Source organism: Chenopodium quinoa, unplaced genomic scaffold (assembly GCF_001683475.1).
Source record: "Chenopodium quinoa cultivar QQ74 unplaced genomic scaffold, ASM168347v1, whole genome shotgun sequence".
Taxonomy (NCBI): Eukaryota; Viridiplantae; Streptophyta; class Magnoliopsida; order Caryophyllales; family Amaranthaceae; genus Chenopodium; species Chenopodium quinoa.
Genome location: NW_018743850.1, coordinates 5,076,254 through 5,092,694, shown reverse-complemented (window position 1 = coordinate 5,092,694; position 16,441 = coordinate 5,076,254). Strand labels below are relative to the sequence as shown.

The window sequence follows — 16,441 nt, the reverse complement described above, 5'->3', positions numbered from 1 at the left end:
TTAAGGTTCTTTCCTTTTTTTTTTGTTGAAAAAAATAAATAAATAGGATATTTTAATTTTCCAATAAGTGACTTAAATTAGAAACTTTGCAAATTTGTTTGATTATGTGGTGAAACCTTAATAAAATTATTAATATTAAGCATAATTCTATCTATTTTGCAAGTATTATGTTGTCTAACTTCGACACAAGAAACATTACACCAATTTTAATGTTAATAGAAAGATTATTAAATAAATGCAAATGCATAATTAAGCACACATCATATTGTGATTAAGACCCTTAATTGCAATTAGAAATCTTCGAAATTAATTTTACCAATTAGGGGACGAGTCGCGCGCTCTCCCACAACTAGTATTATTAAAACTCAATGACAAGGCATGCACATGACCTTACATTCATTAAAGTTTAACCTTTTTTTTAAAAAAATCAATTCATTAATAAAAAACTATCCGACATCTACAAATGAAATCTAAATTAACAAATACATAAAAAAATTTAACCACCTATCTAATGACACAATTTATGACAATAAAGTCATATTAAATGTGTTATTCGTGTTAATAAATTCTAAAATCTTAATTGTCACAATAAATGTGTATATTTCAACAAAAATTGTAATTTATTAGCAGTATTATTTGAACACATTAGTTAAACTTTAACCACCGCTCCAATGACACAACTTATGACAAAAAGTCATATTAAAAAAAGAGTTATTTAGGTTCATAAAATCTAAAATTAAATTTGTCAACTTATATGTGTGCCAGTGTATTTCAACAATAATATGATTATAAAAGTATTTTAATTTCTTTTATTTACTCATTTATAATTCTTATATATAGATTATATGTATTAAAAATATGTAACCTAAAAATACATAACAATTTTAAAGGTTTTTTCTATTAACTACAAAATATGTTTACATTATTAAGGAATTTTTATATGACAACTGAGAATGAAATCTTTTTACCAAATAAATTAAAGTTATGTAAAATTTAGGTTATTTCAATAATGAATTTTGATGTTCAATAATATTTGCAAAAATAATAATTAATATGTTTTTAAAATAAAACAATGACCTCCAGCATTGCCTGGGCCAAAAACTAATTCACTTTAGTAAATCCAACTTTGGAAGATTTACTTTGAATAATCCCAACTTTTTATTAATATTTAATAATCCCACATTTGATATGAGTTTTCCTCCAACAAGCCAATTAAACAGTAACCTGATGAATAGTAATTTTTTTAATGACACGTGTCACATGTTTATTGGTCAAAAAGTAAAACAAATTAAATAAATAAAAAATATTAAAAAAAAGAAAGAAAAAGAAAACCACCAACCAATCACCCCACCACCCACTCCCAACCTGACCCCAATGCCCTTCAGTGTCGGCCGCGTCCAGACCCTTCCCCTGGTCAGCGTGGCCTCGACCCCCCCCCTTGGATTAGTCGTTCACCATTCTTGAACCTAGGCTTGGTTCGAAGTTTTCGGATTAGTCGTCCGCCATTGTTGAATCAAGGCTTGATTCAAGGTCGATGTCGAATTTGAGGGGAAAATGTAGAGAAAAAAACAGAGATAAAATTGAAAGTTCAGGTGAGAAATAGAGGAAGAAGAGAGTGTTGGTAGATTTATACTCTATAGTGTTTTTTTTATTTATTGTGTACCGGTGCTTATGAAGATATTACTAAAATTATTGTTAAATTTGGTGATAATATCATCCAGTCTCAATAATGGTGTACTTTGTATAGTATAACTTAGATACTATTTTTTACATTACAAATTTAATATTTCAACTAGTGATATCAATTATCAACAAATTGTTGGCTCACTTGGTAAGTTATTACTTAGCTCAGATCCTAGAGGTCTGAAATTCAATCCTACCAAGTGAGGGTACTTGGGGTAGAGATTCATTTACCATCCCCTCTACTCCCAAGTTCTTAGCCCGTAAATACTAGACCAAAAAAAACCGTGGGGATTGAGGGCTGGTTCTAGCGCAACATCATGTAATATATATTCATATGAGTATATTGTCAATTATTATTTGTAGCTATTAAATATTTAGTATATCACTTTTAGTTATTTCTATTTATAGGGTGGGGCAATTTCAATTAGATATGTCTCGAGTTAGTTTTGTTGGATTTGTATCGATGTGGTCAAAAGAGGTCCTTTTCCCTTTCAAAAACATAAGTTAATCACAATGGTATGATCGTGGAGGTCCATGTGTTGTATCGATGGGCCACGCTTGAAACAAGGTAGGGGAAAGTTGAGCCATACTAGGCTCATGACATCTTTCATATGTAATGTTATGCATGACTCAACCCACGTGCCATGTCATGTTATAGAATTACCTTAATAATTTCTAGACATTTTATCAATTGGTTAAAAATGAGTGGGTTTCCAATTTACGAAAACAATGTTGATGCAAAAGCATATGACTAAAGGTGACAAATTGTCAATTCGAGTAATTGGGTCGTATACTATTAGATCTTGGGTCGGGTCTAGTTCGGGTTTAAATCATGCGAAATTATTATGTCCATACAGGTTGAATTTTGAATCGGGTCACTTTTACATTAAGTCAAGTCTAGTCGGATCGGATTATTTATTGACACATTGTTGTGCCCCTCGAGTTTCAGGCTTACAACGGGATCACGGCAGATCTCGCTAATATTAGTAATTTCATATTGGCCCAGCCCATACCCAACGCTGACAATTCTAGTTTATAGGCGTTTTGCGTAGATCCGAATACATGTGGTTACAAGCCTTACAGCACACTTCTCAACTTCTCGAGAAAATCGGGTCGGATATTTTGTCGTAGTAGAGAAACAAAAAACACTTCGTATGTAGATTTTGACATGTTGTATTCAACCAAAATCGTGCTACAATCTTAGGTTTAAGCAGGGTTTTGGCGGATATCCGTCTTAGCGCCGGCCTTCTCCTTTCTTCTTCTCTTTCCTCTGTTTCTCCCATTTCAATTTCAACTCCTATTTTTTCCTCTAATTTTTTCTGGGTATTAAGTTATATCTACAAATTTCTGCTGGATCTTTTAAAACAGTCAAAAGATGTGGAAAAAAGCTTCAAAATCTGAGATTTTGAGGAAGATTAGAAACTCAGGAGAGCTTAAACCCTCTTCAAATGTCTATAGATGGAAGGAATCATCACAAGATTCAGCAAAAATCAGGCAAATTTTAGGGCAAAATAGTGTTAATCCCAGGTTTCCAATGTTGGGTTTTGGGCGAAATGGTGAGTTATTAAGTCAAATGAGTGAAATGGGTGGTTCTAATTACATGTTTTATGCAAACCCTTTTGGTATTTCTGGGTTTTATGCCCAATCAATGAGTTGTTCTTATGCAACTGCTGCTGCGGCAGAAGAGATAGTGACAGCATCTTCTGAAGAAGATGATGAAATCCGTGAATTGGTTGATGAAATCAAAAAATTAGAGAGAGTAAAGCCGCAATCGATACGGCGGAAGGAGCCGATCAATATGGTTGCTGGGATGACTGCAGGGAGGTACAATGGCCTTAGGAAGAGACAGATAAAAGTGGAGACTGAAGCGTGGAACGAGGCGGCGAGAGAGTATCAGGAGTTGTTGGCTGATATGTGTGAGCAGAAGCTTGCCCCTAATTTGCCTTACATGAAGTCTTTGTTCTTGGGTTGGTTTGAGCCTTTGAAGGATGCAATTAAGGCTCATCAGGAGGCGAGTAAGGTAGGGAGGAACCGGCCGCTTTATGGTGAGTGTTTCGATGAATTGCCGGCGGATATGATGGCCGTTATCACAATGCATAAGCTGATGGGTTTGTTGATGACTGGCACTGGTAATGGTAGTACCACTGTGATCCAGGCGGCTACCCAAATCGGCGAAGCTATTGAACAGGAGGTAATGCCCAGCTTACAACTCTTAGTGTACTATTTATTTCATAATGTGTTTGGGAATCAATTAATGTGGATATCTATGGAGTAAAAAGGAAAACTATAGAAGTTATACTTTGTAGATTAGTACTTTTTAATTGTTTGGATGTGTAATGTGGTTAACCATTTGAAATGTAAGTGATGGGGAAAACTTCTTTAGTTGTACAATAGTAACGTAGTAAGCCTGTTGTCTACTGGCTGTCTTGAATTGTGATTATGGCAGCCGTGCTGTCTACTAGTGAGAGATTGGTTCGATGGTGCTTTGTTTGTTATACTAGATTGGTTTTCGGTCATGCCCTACATCAATATGTGACACAGGAACAAGTACGTGGTTTTACAATTTGGTACATAATCAATCTCTACTCCCAAAAATAATACAATGACACTTTAATATAGGGTATTCGACCAACATAAACCCTGAATAGATAAAATTCTAAACTAATAAGATATATAAAATATTAAGATTCCTAATATAATCAAAACAAATAACAATGATTAGAGTGTTAACATCTTTTAGTAATGGAGGTATTATATTATAATAACCGCATCAAGGGCTAATTTTACCAAAGGTTGTGCTACATCAGGCCTCTTCACTGAAAATCACATTGATTGATGATACATGTAATTATTATGGTATTGGGCTATGTAGCTCTTTTATTCGGATCATCTTTATCTTAACACTTCTAAATTTCTAATCATTATATATCAATAAGATATGATGCTTCCTCCATTCTTTTTTATGACACATTCCCTTTATCACGCTAACGCACGGGTTTTATTGATTAATATATTTAATTATCAACAAGCAAAAATTATAGAATGTTGATATTATGAAATATACATTGAGACGATTCTAACAAGACCCTACATGAATATGTTTCATCATAATTATAAATCGCAAAAGCTAGTCATAGTAGAGTTTGTGTATAGTGCCAAAAGTCAAAATGTGTCAACTAAAAAAGATGAGAGTAAGTATACGACAAACAAAACCTTTCAATAAATAAGTCATTTTTCTTTGGTGAGATTAACATGATTTCAAAAGTAATGCTTCCTAATTTTTTTTAATGTTACAATTCATTGTCACATAATATTTATAACTTTCTTTTAATCAGATGTAGGGTAGTTGGGAGGAGCATAGATTTGTGTGTTTAGATCTTACAGAATAGGATTAGAAATGAAGATATCAAAAGGAAAGTTGTAGTTGTAGACACATTTGGATAAAAATAAGGTAGAACCGATTACGTTGGTTTCAGCATGTTAGGTAGAGATAAAAAAAAACACTAGTAAGGAAAGTAGAGGGTTGGGATCGAGGGGATCTTAGAAGAAGTTGTGGAAGACCAAAGATGACCTAAATAGAAGGAATTAAGATGGACATGAAAAAGTTGGATTTGCAAGAGCATATGACATTGGGAATAAGGATAGGATTATGGTTGGCGAGTATAGGAGATGAATTCTTGATTCATGTAGCCGACCCTATTTTTGGGATTAATGCTTTGATTGTGGTTGTTATTAAGTGGGTTAGTTGGGGTATTAAAAAAATTGTAAAAAGATATAATGGGGTTAATATTTTGTTACAAACTAAGTGATGTGATTAGAGAAAAATAACAAAAATATAAAGTAGGATGAGGACCATGAGAGGAGAGAGATATAATATTAATATAAATGGTTTGCCACAAATGGTAGTGTAATACACACACACACACAAAAGATCGGCCTATTAAAGCAAATGTAACACTTTTAGAAAACGGAAGGAGTATTGAAATAAATGTTTTGCTCTCCTTTGTTTGAGATTATTGTTGGTCACATTGGTTGAGAAATTGGATCATTGAAGTTATCGTGTCATAAGTCTAGGATATATATTTTAAGCAATTGGTATTTGTTTTAACCTCCTAGCCAATGAGGCATAGGGATCATTTTAGAATTGGACAAAGGAAACTTGGGCATTTATTACTTGGACTTTATACGCAATTTAATTACATAGTTGAACAATTAAAAATTTGCAAACTTTGCAGTTGTGACTTTTATAGGCTTTCTTAGAGCACTTACAATGGTGGGCAAAATAAAATGCTCATGGGCATTTTTGTAGAAGTAGTCTTGCAATGGTGAGAAAAAGTGAAAATGCCCATGGGCATTTGTTATTTTGCCCATGAGATGACAAAATAAATGAAGATGAGCAAAATAAAGGATGAATAGTGCTCTGGTGGGCCCCACAATTTGCAATGGTTATATTTTTTGTAATGCAAATTCTGAAATAAAAATTTATTAAAAAAAAAAAAATTAAAATTACCAACGGTCATAAAATGTAATTCTCTATAAATAGACATGCATTTTGGTATATTTTGGTATAATTTCAGAAATACCATAAATCCTTCATATTCTTTATTTTAACGATAAAAACGACACAAATAAAAAAAAATAAGTTACACAAATTTAGACTAGTTTTTATTTATTTGGAGTAATATTGTTAAAATATAAATGAAATTAATAAATAAAGAAGTGTTGTGTAGGAGAGAGAAAGTAATGGTGGGGTATTGAAAAGTAAGAGAGAGAGAGTAGTGGGCAAGCATTTTTTTTTTTTGCTCACCATTGGGAGAGAAATTGTGAAAAAAATTTGCCCGTGGGCAAAACAGATTTGTTGAGAGAGAAAGTGGGTAGAGAGATAGTGGTTGGGCATTTTTTTTTGCTCATCATTGAGAGTGGTCTTATAACTTGGATATGCTATTTTAGGGTCAATTCATTAGCGCATCAATTAATGGAAGAAAGTACCTTATATACAAATTATTATACAAGTCACGAGTAAGCTTCAATGGTTCTCACAAACATAAACATAACTGACTAAAATTTGATTCAGCCTTGCTTCATCTTGAAGTACTCCCTCCATAGTCCATCCTTTATGTTTTCCCTAGTCCCTTTTTAGTTTGTCCCTTTGAGTTTGACACATAATATTATGGCTATAAGGGACCACTACTTTATTCTCACATTCACTACATTAGGTCCCTTAGTTTTTTTTCTCTCATCAACTTCGTTCAAGCAAAAATTAAATTATTCAAATGGGGCAAACAAAAGTGGACGAAGATCAAATATTATGGAGTTCGTAACAATAATACTTCCTCCGTTTTTTTTTTGACACGTTTTTACTTTAGGTGATTCACACACTTCCCTTTGACTGTGTTTTGTGATTTATACGTAATGGAAAATCTAGTCATGTATTCGTCGCGATATATATTTCAAAATGTCAACATTTTATAGTTTTTTCTTATCCGTAATTAAAGATGTTAATGGTTGAATCTGTGCATTGGCAAACGTGACTAAGGAAACGTGTCAGCCCAAAAGAAATGGAGGAAATAATTATTACTAACAGTGATTTTGTAGCTAACAATTACTATAATATGATTGATAATAAAGAAAACAACAAAAAGGTAATCCTAATCATAATAATGTTAGCAATAGTAAATAATAGGTGTTTAGTTTTTTTGCTCTTTTGGTCTGGTTGGTCTGGTGTAACTGTAACAAGATAAGTAATGTGAAGAAGGTGAAGAGAACAAAGCCTAAATTGCTATTTTGGTACACGTTGTTGGCCTAAAGGGAGGGAGGGTATATGAACTAGCTAACTCAATTTGATGTTTGTGTCAGGCTAAAATTCGAAAATTCTTGGAAAAATCAAAGAAAAAACCTGCAGCTAACAATAATGATGAGGATGATTCAGCAAAAGCACAACAGAGGCTTGCAAAGAAGGTCACAACTTTGATGAAGAAGCAAAAACTTCAGCAGGTTCGAGAAATAGTGAGAGGACAAGATGATTCAAAGCCGTGGAGCCAGGACAACCAAGTAAAGGTTTGTAATTCCTGCTACAGACTCTTGGCCGTGGTTGAAGATTTGACTTTCATATGTTTCTATTATTTGTGGTGCATAGGTGGGCTGCAAATTAATTCAACTACTAGCAGACACAGCATATATACAACCTCCAGCAGATCAATTAGCAGATGGTCCACCTGACATTCGCCCTGCATTCATCCACACTCAAAAAACTGTTTGTAAAGAATCACTGTAAGTTTTAGTTTAAAAGATTTTCGACATGGTACCTTCCCCAGCCCATTCCCCCCCCCCCCCCCAAAAAAAAAAAAAAAAAAAGGTGAATCATTAAGCTACTGTTTTTGGTTTGAGCAGAAAAGGAGTCCGTAGGAGGTATGGAGTTATAGAATGTGATCCTTTGGTCCGCAGGGGTTTGGAAAAAACTGTGAGTACATTCTGGCTCCCAAGTGTTGCCTTGCCATTCTGCCCTTTTTTGCATTGATTTCATCAAGAATAATGGTATTGATTTTTTGCTTGACTGTTCAATCAGGCAAGGCACATGGTGATTCCTTATATGCCAATGTTGATTCCTCCGTTGAACTGGACTGGGTATGCATTTTTAGTTTTGTGCTGTACCTTTTTCGATTAGCAAGCCCTTCTGATTTTTCATTTTTCTTCTTTTAATCTCATGAAATAACCTTTCCTGGCATTACTTTTCTGATAATGGCAACAGCTAATTGACATTGTACTGTATTTTTTTCATGTGCAAGATTTGGGAGTTTTGTTCTCAAGTCTACCTATAGATGATTTTATTGATTATTGATGTCCCTATCCAAACATCTTTTGCTTTCTTGTGCTTTTTTTGGGTGGAGAGGAAAGGGTACAGAGGATGTTTGATTAATTTCAGATTATGTAATTTGCATCTTTGACATGTCTTCTCGGAACATACATCTTAGTCTACACTGTTGTGTGGCCTGAGCGATGCCTTGGGTAATTACTTTAAATATCATATTGTATATTACTTAAGTTTATAATACATAAAGTCCATAATGAGTATTAGTAAACTGTAGAGGATCTAATGGAAAAGAATACAAAATAAACACCCCAATCAATGCTAGATAAATTTAATTTGAGTTAAATTTGAAAGCATAAATTAAAGATGGTTAATATGGTAAGACCTCTATGGTTGGTCATGAGCTCAAATACTAAACAAAGCATTTTTATTAGTATGTAATAATTTCATTGTGAATGGTGTGGCATGTTTCTAGTGCATGAGAAAGGTGCCATGTGGCATGTATACTGTTTTAGGAATGTTTATAATGTGTATTATAGGTTATAGATTATAGATTTTGAACCTTGTTTGCTTTGTTAGGTATGACAAAGGAGCATACCTATATCTTCCGTCTTATATTATGCGAACTCATGGAGTTAAACAACAAAGAGATGCTCTTAAAAGGGTTGCAAGGGACAACAATTTATATACCGTTTTTGAGGTTTGGTTTATTATTTGATGCTATTTAAGGAATGCTCTTCCTAGTTTTTGTCCAACTTTTTTACGTTTCTCATGTTGACAAAGTAATTTAGTTTCTGTTACGGTGATTCAGGCTCTTGATACACTTGGTAACACCAAATGGAAGGTCAATAAAAAGGTGCTTAGTATCATAGACAGGATATGGGCAAGTGGAGGTTGCCTTGCCGACTTAGTTGACCGCGAAGATGTATGTTTGTCTATCAAGATGTTTGCTTTTGGGAAAGGTGGTTTGTTCTTCTTGTTGCTAATGTTAATCATGTTGCAGATTCCCTTACCAGAGGAACCAGATACAGATGATGCGGAAGAAATTAAGAAATGGAAGTGGAAAGTTAAACATGTCAAGAAAGATAATGCAGAAAGGCACTCTCAACGTTGTGATACAGAACTCAAGCTAGCTGTGAGTCATTGTCTTTGCATAAACTTTTGTCACCTGCTCAATTTTAATAATGATAGTTACTTGGATATTCATGCCTCTTTTTTTTTTTTTTTTTTGTGATAAGAGTAGGTGGCCAGAAAGATGAAGGATGAGGAGGGATTTTACTATCCACACAACCTGGATTTCCGAGGCCGTGCATACCCCATGCACCCTCATTTGAATCATCTTGGTTCTGACTTATGTCGGGGTATCCTAGAGTTTGCAGAGGGACGTCCTCTTGGAAAGTCAGGACTTAACTGGCTCAAAGTACATGTGGCAAATTTATACGCTGGTGGTGTTGACAAATTGTCATATGAGGGTCGGATAGCATTTACGGAGAATCGTCTGGATGATGTTTTCGATTCTGCAGATAGGCCTTTGGAAGGTAGACGCTGGTGGTTAACTGCAGAAGATCCTTTCCAGTGCCTGGCAGCATGCATTAATCTTACCGAAGCATTAAGAAGCTCGTCTCCGGAAGACTATCTATCTCATATTCCTATCCATCAGGTACTTCATTTCATCTGGAATCAACATTCTGCTTTAAGCATTTAAGGAGCGTATTTTTGCTGAAAATCCATCTCTTCCTTACTGTAAATGTCTTTTAAGGTTTTACCGAATGAGACTTGACTTCCTTTTTTTCTTTATTGTGGTGGTTTTTATCTTTCGCAAGGATGGTTCATGTAATGGTTTACAACATTACGCTGCCCTCGGAAGAGACAAGGTAATGTGCCTCTTGTTACGTTGTCTACTTTTTATTTTTCTGGTTCTGTTTTATGGCAAGATGGATGCATTTTCCACAGAACCTAGATGAATGAATGCTATTTATGAGACGAAATTCAGAAATTGTTTTTGCTTTCTTAGCATGTCAGGTGAAAACCAGATTTGCTTTCTTAGCTATGTGTACATGTTTTGCGTTACTTTTTACGAAGCTTTTTTATACGTTTTTTTTTTTTTTTTTTTTTTTTTTTTTTTTTTTTTTTTCTCTGAACGGTACAGATATCAAAGCTTCAATCATTTTATAATTAGGCTTGAGAATCCTCTAGAAGTAGCAGATTAAATCATACAGAAGATGAAGAATGTTTATCTGCTGTCAATAAAATCATGGTGGAATTTAATTACGAAATCTTGTAATTTATAGTAATATAAGTATGAAATTAATTATTACGTTTTTATTCTAAAGATAGTTGGAAAAAGAAAAAAAAAAAATAACAGGGAAAAACACGAAGGAAAAATAGTCAAAAGGAAAGCAAACTAATAGGCATTATGACGTAGATCATCTATGCTATATCCTGTATGTGCCCTGACTCCAGTCAGCCGGCTGCCAATTATGGCTAGCTGACTTAGTGAGACAGGCAATTATCTCTAAGTAATATGACATCTAGGAATAGCAAAGTAGCTATGCCTGGAGCGCTGATGCAATTTTTCTTCTTACTGATGAATGTGATGATCATTATTTGTTCAGCTTGGAGCAGAGGCTGTGAATCTTGTTGCTGGGGGTAAACCAGCTGATGTTTATTCTGGGATTGCTGCTCGGTAAGCCAATAACTCCTAAAAATCAATTGGACTTTTAAGTTATGTGAGCTTATAATACTAGTAATGAATTAAATGAATGTGTTACTGCACATGACATCACTGAGTCGTACTTGTGTGTTCAGTGTTGTGACTTCTATCTAGCTCCAAGATTCGGATTTTTTTCCGTCTATTGGGCTGGCAAATCATTTTTAATAGTTGATCACATGTTTTCTGTAGGCAACAAAAATTAGATTGATGGCTTGTGCTTTTTGTGTAGAGAAACTAGCTTCATTTCGGGTTCTATTCCTAATTATAGATGTTAAAAGGAAATAAGTGATGCATCTGATCTCATCTTACTACAAGATTAATGATATGTACTCTTCATAGCTGTGAGGAACTCTGTATTTATGGCCAATTTTTCTCATAATTGCCACCCAATTGCTTCCATGCAGAGTTTTTGAAATAATGCGTGGTGATGCTGAGAAAGATCCTTCAATTGAACCTAATGCATTCCATGCAAAGCTTCTGTTAAATCAGGTATCTCATCCTACTTTGAACGACTCTGACAAGGGGCTTTTTGCTCAAAGAGTTCAGTTGGTTTGAGAATCTTTGTTTGTGACATCAAATACGTAAATCTTACGTTTGATTATGATAGTTTTAGACAATGTGTTTATGCTGTATATAATTTCTATATTTTATGTTCTGCTCTTTCTTTTTATCTGAATAGCTGATAACCTGGAATAACACTTGGCTAATTTGATGCCAAAACTTAGGTGGATAGGAAGCTGGTCAAGCAGACTGTAATGACATCGGTGTATGGTGTCACTTATATTGGTGCTCGTGATCAAATTAAAAGGAGACTGAAAGAACGTGATGCCATTGTAGATGATAATGAGTTGTTTGCTGCATCGTGCTATGCTGCTAAGGTCAGTAAATGCAATTACGGCATGCTTGTTTTGTGTTGCTTTTGTTTTAAATTTCATCAAGGATTCAAGGGAGGGCAACTTGTTACCTATACATGTATATTTTGGTCTAATTCAGACACTCGTTCAACCTTTAAATCTGGCAAGATAGGATATGCTTCATGAGTTGTGGAAGCCCAAGTATTGTGCTACAATTACTATAAACACCCACTATCAAACCAAGGTTAAAGGAGTAATGTTCTGTTAAGACTTGGTGAAAAAGACAAAGGGGAATTCAATGTGATTGGGCCATAGAAACGAAATAAAAAGGAAATGGACTATACTAGGTATTCAGGACTTAAGCGAGTGAATAGTAGAGAGGATGTAAAAAGCATTGATGAACGATAATATTGGTCTTTCCCCTTCTGGCGAGAATTATTCTACTGTGGTTTATCATCTATAGTCTGCATGTACAATTTTTGTGTAAAGTTGATAATAGTCCACCTATCTTGAGATTGTTACATGCTGGTGTAGTATTCTTCCAGTGATCAATCAAACTGGTATTTAGCTGTGAATTCTTTTTTCACCTGAATTGCCATATTCACATTATTTGTTTGTATTTTTGTTCTTTTGCATGAGCAGACCACCATGACTGCACTAGAAGAAATGTTTGAAGCAGCACGTAGCATAATGGGCTGGCTTGGTGACTGTGCTAAGGTTTGTAATTTCTATCTTTCTGACCTACCTGTCTGCTACAAATTAAGATTTTGAGCTGTAAGTTAGATTACTGTTATTGAAAAAAAAAATCTTTTACTTAACAAAAAATCAGTTTTTCTTTTATTAATCTTTTTATTATTATTATTATTATTATTATTATTATTATTATTATTATTATTATTATTATATAATCCCTCCTCTTTAGATTACTCGCAACAAACATGTTGCGCGCGGACTCCTAGGCTAAAGATCTTAAGTGTAGTTATTGAAAAATAAGAGCATATACTTGAGTATTAATCCAATCCAAAAAAAAAAAAACAAATTTAACAAAAATTAAAATAATTAACCCACCACCACCAACAGCACTGAAACCACCCACCACCACCACCAACAGCACTGAAACCACCCACCACCACCACTAGCAGCACCGAAACCACTCACGACCACCACCACCCGCACCGAAACAACCCACCACCACCACCAACGAAACCACCCACAACCCAGCCACAAAACACCGAACCAACCACCACCAGCTGCACAAAACACCGACCAAACCCGCGAACCTACCAACCCACGAAAACCCACAAATTCAGCGAACCCGCGAACCCACCAAGCCAGCTAACCCACTAACCCAACGAACCCACCGATCCGGCGCACCCACCAAGCCAGCGAACCCACCAAGCCAGCGCACCCACTAACCCAACGAACCCACCGATCCCGCAAACCCACGAAACCCTCTAGAAAAACCTTGAGGATGGGGTTGGAGGAGGAGAGAGAAATAATGGGGATGAGGAAGAAGATGAAGAAATTTGATGATGAAGGAAGAGAGAAAATTAATGGAATGAGGAAGAAGATGAAGGATGATGAAGGTGATTGAATGATTTCAAAAAAAAAAAAAAAATGAAGGTGGTTGAATGATGAAGGTGGCTGGGATGATGATGAATTTAGATGGAAGGGGATTGATTTTGGTGGAAATAGTTAAGTTAATCAATGTTAGGGTTTAAGTTAATAAGATAAAATCAGTTTTTTTGATTAGGGTGTTTAAAAAAAAGTAATGGTAATTTTGTAAAATCACACAAAAAAACTTACTAAAAAAGGAAAGGAATCACTTTGTTGCGAGTAATGTGAAGCGGCCATTTTTGGCAAATGTTGCGAGTAATATGAAGCAGAGGTAATATACTGTGTTAAATATCTAGTTTAGGGTTTTTTTTTTTTTTTTTTTTTTTTTTTTTTTTTTTTTTTTTTTTTTTTTCAATGTTATGTGTTTTAGACATTTAGTGTTTGTAAACTCATTTTGTCAGTCTATCTATGTTTGCCTGTAAAACAGATCATAGCATCTGAAAACCAGCCTGTGCGATGGTCAACACCCCTTGGACTCCCTGTTGTTCAACCTTATCGTAATCATGGAAGACGACTTGTAACATTCTAAGCTCCTGACCTTTTGACTACTAGTTGTTTCTGAAGGTTCGTCTTTTCCTCCTAACATGCAGTTGGTATGATTGCAGGTAAAAACTTCTCTTCAGGTTTTAACCCTTCGCTGTGATACTGATAAGGTAACCCTTACTCTATAGAAGTAAAGTTATAGTCCACAGGTTTTCCTATTCCAGTATCCCCCCTCCCCCCATTCCCCCCATCTCATAGGCTGTCAGTTGTGTGCTTATTTTTCGTATAAGGCTGATATTATATTATGTATTTTATGCAAGGTTATGGCTAAGCGCCAAAGAACAGCATTTCCTCCAAATTTTGTCCACTCCCTTGATGGTTCCCACATGATGATGACTGCCATTGCCTGCAAACAGGCTGGTATGAATTTTGCAGGTCTGTTTTGTATGCTCCACTTTTCCGTATTCTGGCTGAAGGGGATTCATGCATATCTCACTCTAACAAGGAATTTGGTCCACTTGTTTTTGTAGGAGTTCATGATTCATATTGGACACATGCATGTGATGTTGACAAAATGAACCAGATATTAAGGGAGAAGTTTGTTGAGCTCTATGAACAACCTATACTCGAGAATGTAAGTTTTTATATATGATGAGTACCCTTTTGATCCATGAAGATTTGGTCTCCCATAAAAGTTGTGTTTCTTTTTCTTTATATATTTGGGTCAGTTTGAGTGGGAAAAGGCAAAGAACTTTCGTTTGGAGGGGCTTTATTTATTATTTTATTGTCTTGATAAACTAGAAATCTACGGTTCCTTCAAATGGACCCCTTGGACCTGAACTTTGGCTCATTGCAGCCAACCTTTAGTATATTTGCTTTCATCGATGTATCTGTTTATAACTTGAGGGATATATGTGTGCAGTTGTTGGAGAGCTTTCAAGAATCTTTCCCAACATTACAATTTCCTCCTCTCCCTGAACGTGGAGATTTTGACTTACGAGAAGTTCTGGAGTCTCCTTATTTCTTCAATTAGTCTGACTACAGGAAGTCCATGATTGATTTATTTAGTATATAGCCTTCACCTGATCAAACACAAAGATGATGATGGACCAATAAAAAAAAATCTCGGTATTTGTTGGTTCATTAACTAAGGAAAGTGTTGGATTCCTATCCTCGCACATGTGATAATGGAGATGGCGAAAGGAAAGAAGTCTCTTTGGACCATCTGCCTGCACATTGGATGATGATGCAGATCTACTTAGTCTCTTGGATTAGAGCTGTTCCCTCCGTGTTTTATTTGCTGGGAATCCTGCTTTTAAGTATCTTGAGCCTAAAATAAAAAGAGAAACAGAGAAGGCGAGCTCCTTGATGGAAAACAGGAAAGGAAACTTGATGGCAGTTGCAGTAAGCAGATTTTACAGCAGCTGTTCATGTGTCAACGGGTGCAGCAACAGGTGGTGATGCAAAAAGCACCTTAGGTGAGAGATACGTTAGGTGCCAGGCATTTTTGTAACTGATTAGTGATTACTTATTTATGGGACATTACACAGAATAAAGAGCGACCATATCCATAGATGGAATTGGATTGTTGTCTGCATAGATTCATATACGCCATTTGTGCTACTAATGTATATAGTGTTCTTATCTCCCTCTCTGATCAATTATACGAAATTTTCTGAGCTATGTAGAATTATGTTGTAGGAACAAATTTTTTTGGCATGGAAGTATCCTGTATTAAGAATATTCGAGTTTTCCTAAACATCAAATTTGATGCAACCCTTGAAGTGTGTTACTTTTTGTATAGTGAAAGGATAAATGTGAACATTGTATTGTCCATCATAAACAAGTATGAATTTATTTGATCCATTCTCTTTGCATCTTTGTCGATTGTTTAACTTGAAATAAATCAAACAATGTCAAAGCAAAACAATTTTTATCTAACATGGGTGTGATGATTTGAAGAACACCTTGGCCGACAATATTATGTTTAAAAAAAAAAATACCCTATGTACTCCTTTCATCTCAAAATAATTAACATATTATGTATTTAATTATTACGTATTTCACTAGTCATATTTCACATACGTGGGACGGAAGAACGAAGTTACAAGTTGTAAATTTGTAATGCTGGTTGAACTAGTAAAGGATATTTATTGGACCTGCAAGTTTTAATTTCAAATGAAAGCAGGTAATTTCAAATTTTATACTTTGACCTCTTCCCTAATATTATTATTAGGTATTTCTTTTCTTATCTGTTTCAAATTTTCAATATCCTAGTTGCTA

The 16,441-nt window shown here is 34.9% G+C and overlaps 1 protein-coding gene across 1 annotated transcript; it reads left to right on the top strand.

Annotated features, from left to right (window-relative positions):
• Positions 1-2,846: 2,846 nt before the first annotated feature.
• On the top strand, positions 2,847-16,024 carry LOC110686050 (DNA-directed RNA polymerase 1B, mitochondrial-like). Its single transcript, XM_021862623.1, has 19 exons — positions 2,847-3,874; positions 7,540-7,740; positions 7,820-7,953; positions 8,074-8,143; positions 8,249-8,307; positions 9,071-9,191; positions 9,303-9,416; positions 9,495-9,626; positions 9,735-10,151; positions 10,315-10,365; positions 11,107-11,177; positions 11,609-11,693; positions 11,930-12,082; positions 12,701-12,775; positions 14,103-14,192; positions 14,281-14,328; positions 14,479-14,593; positions 14,689-14,792; positions 15,081-16,024. The coding sequence occupies exons 1-19, from the start codon at positions 3,059-3,061 to the stop codon at positions 15,189-15,191; spliced, it is 2,967 nt and encodes a 988-aa protein (XP_021718315.1). The 5' UTR covers positions 2,847-3,058; the 3' UTR covers positions 15,192-16,024.
• Positions 16,025-16,441: the final 417 nt, after the last annotated feature.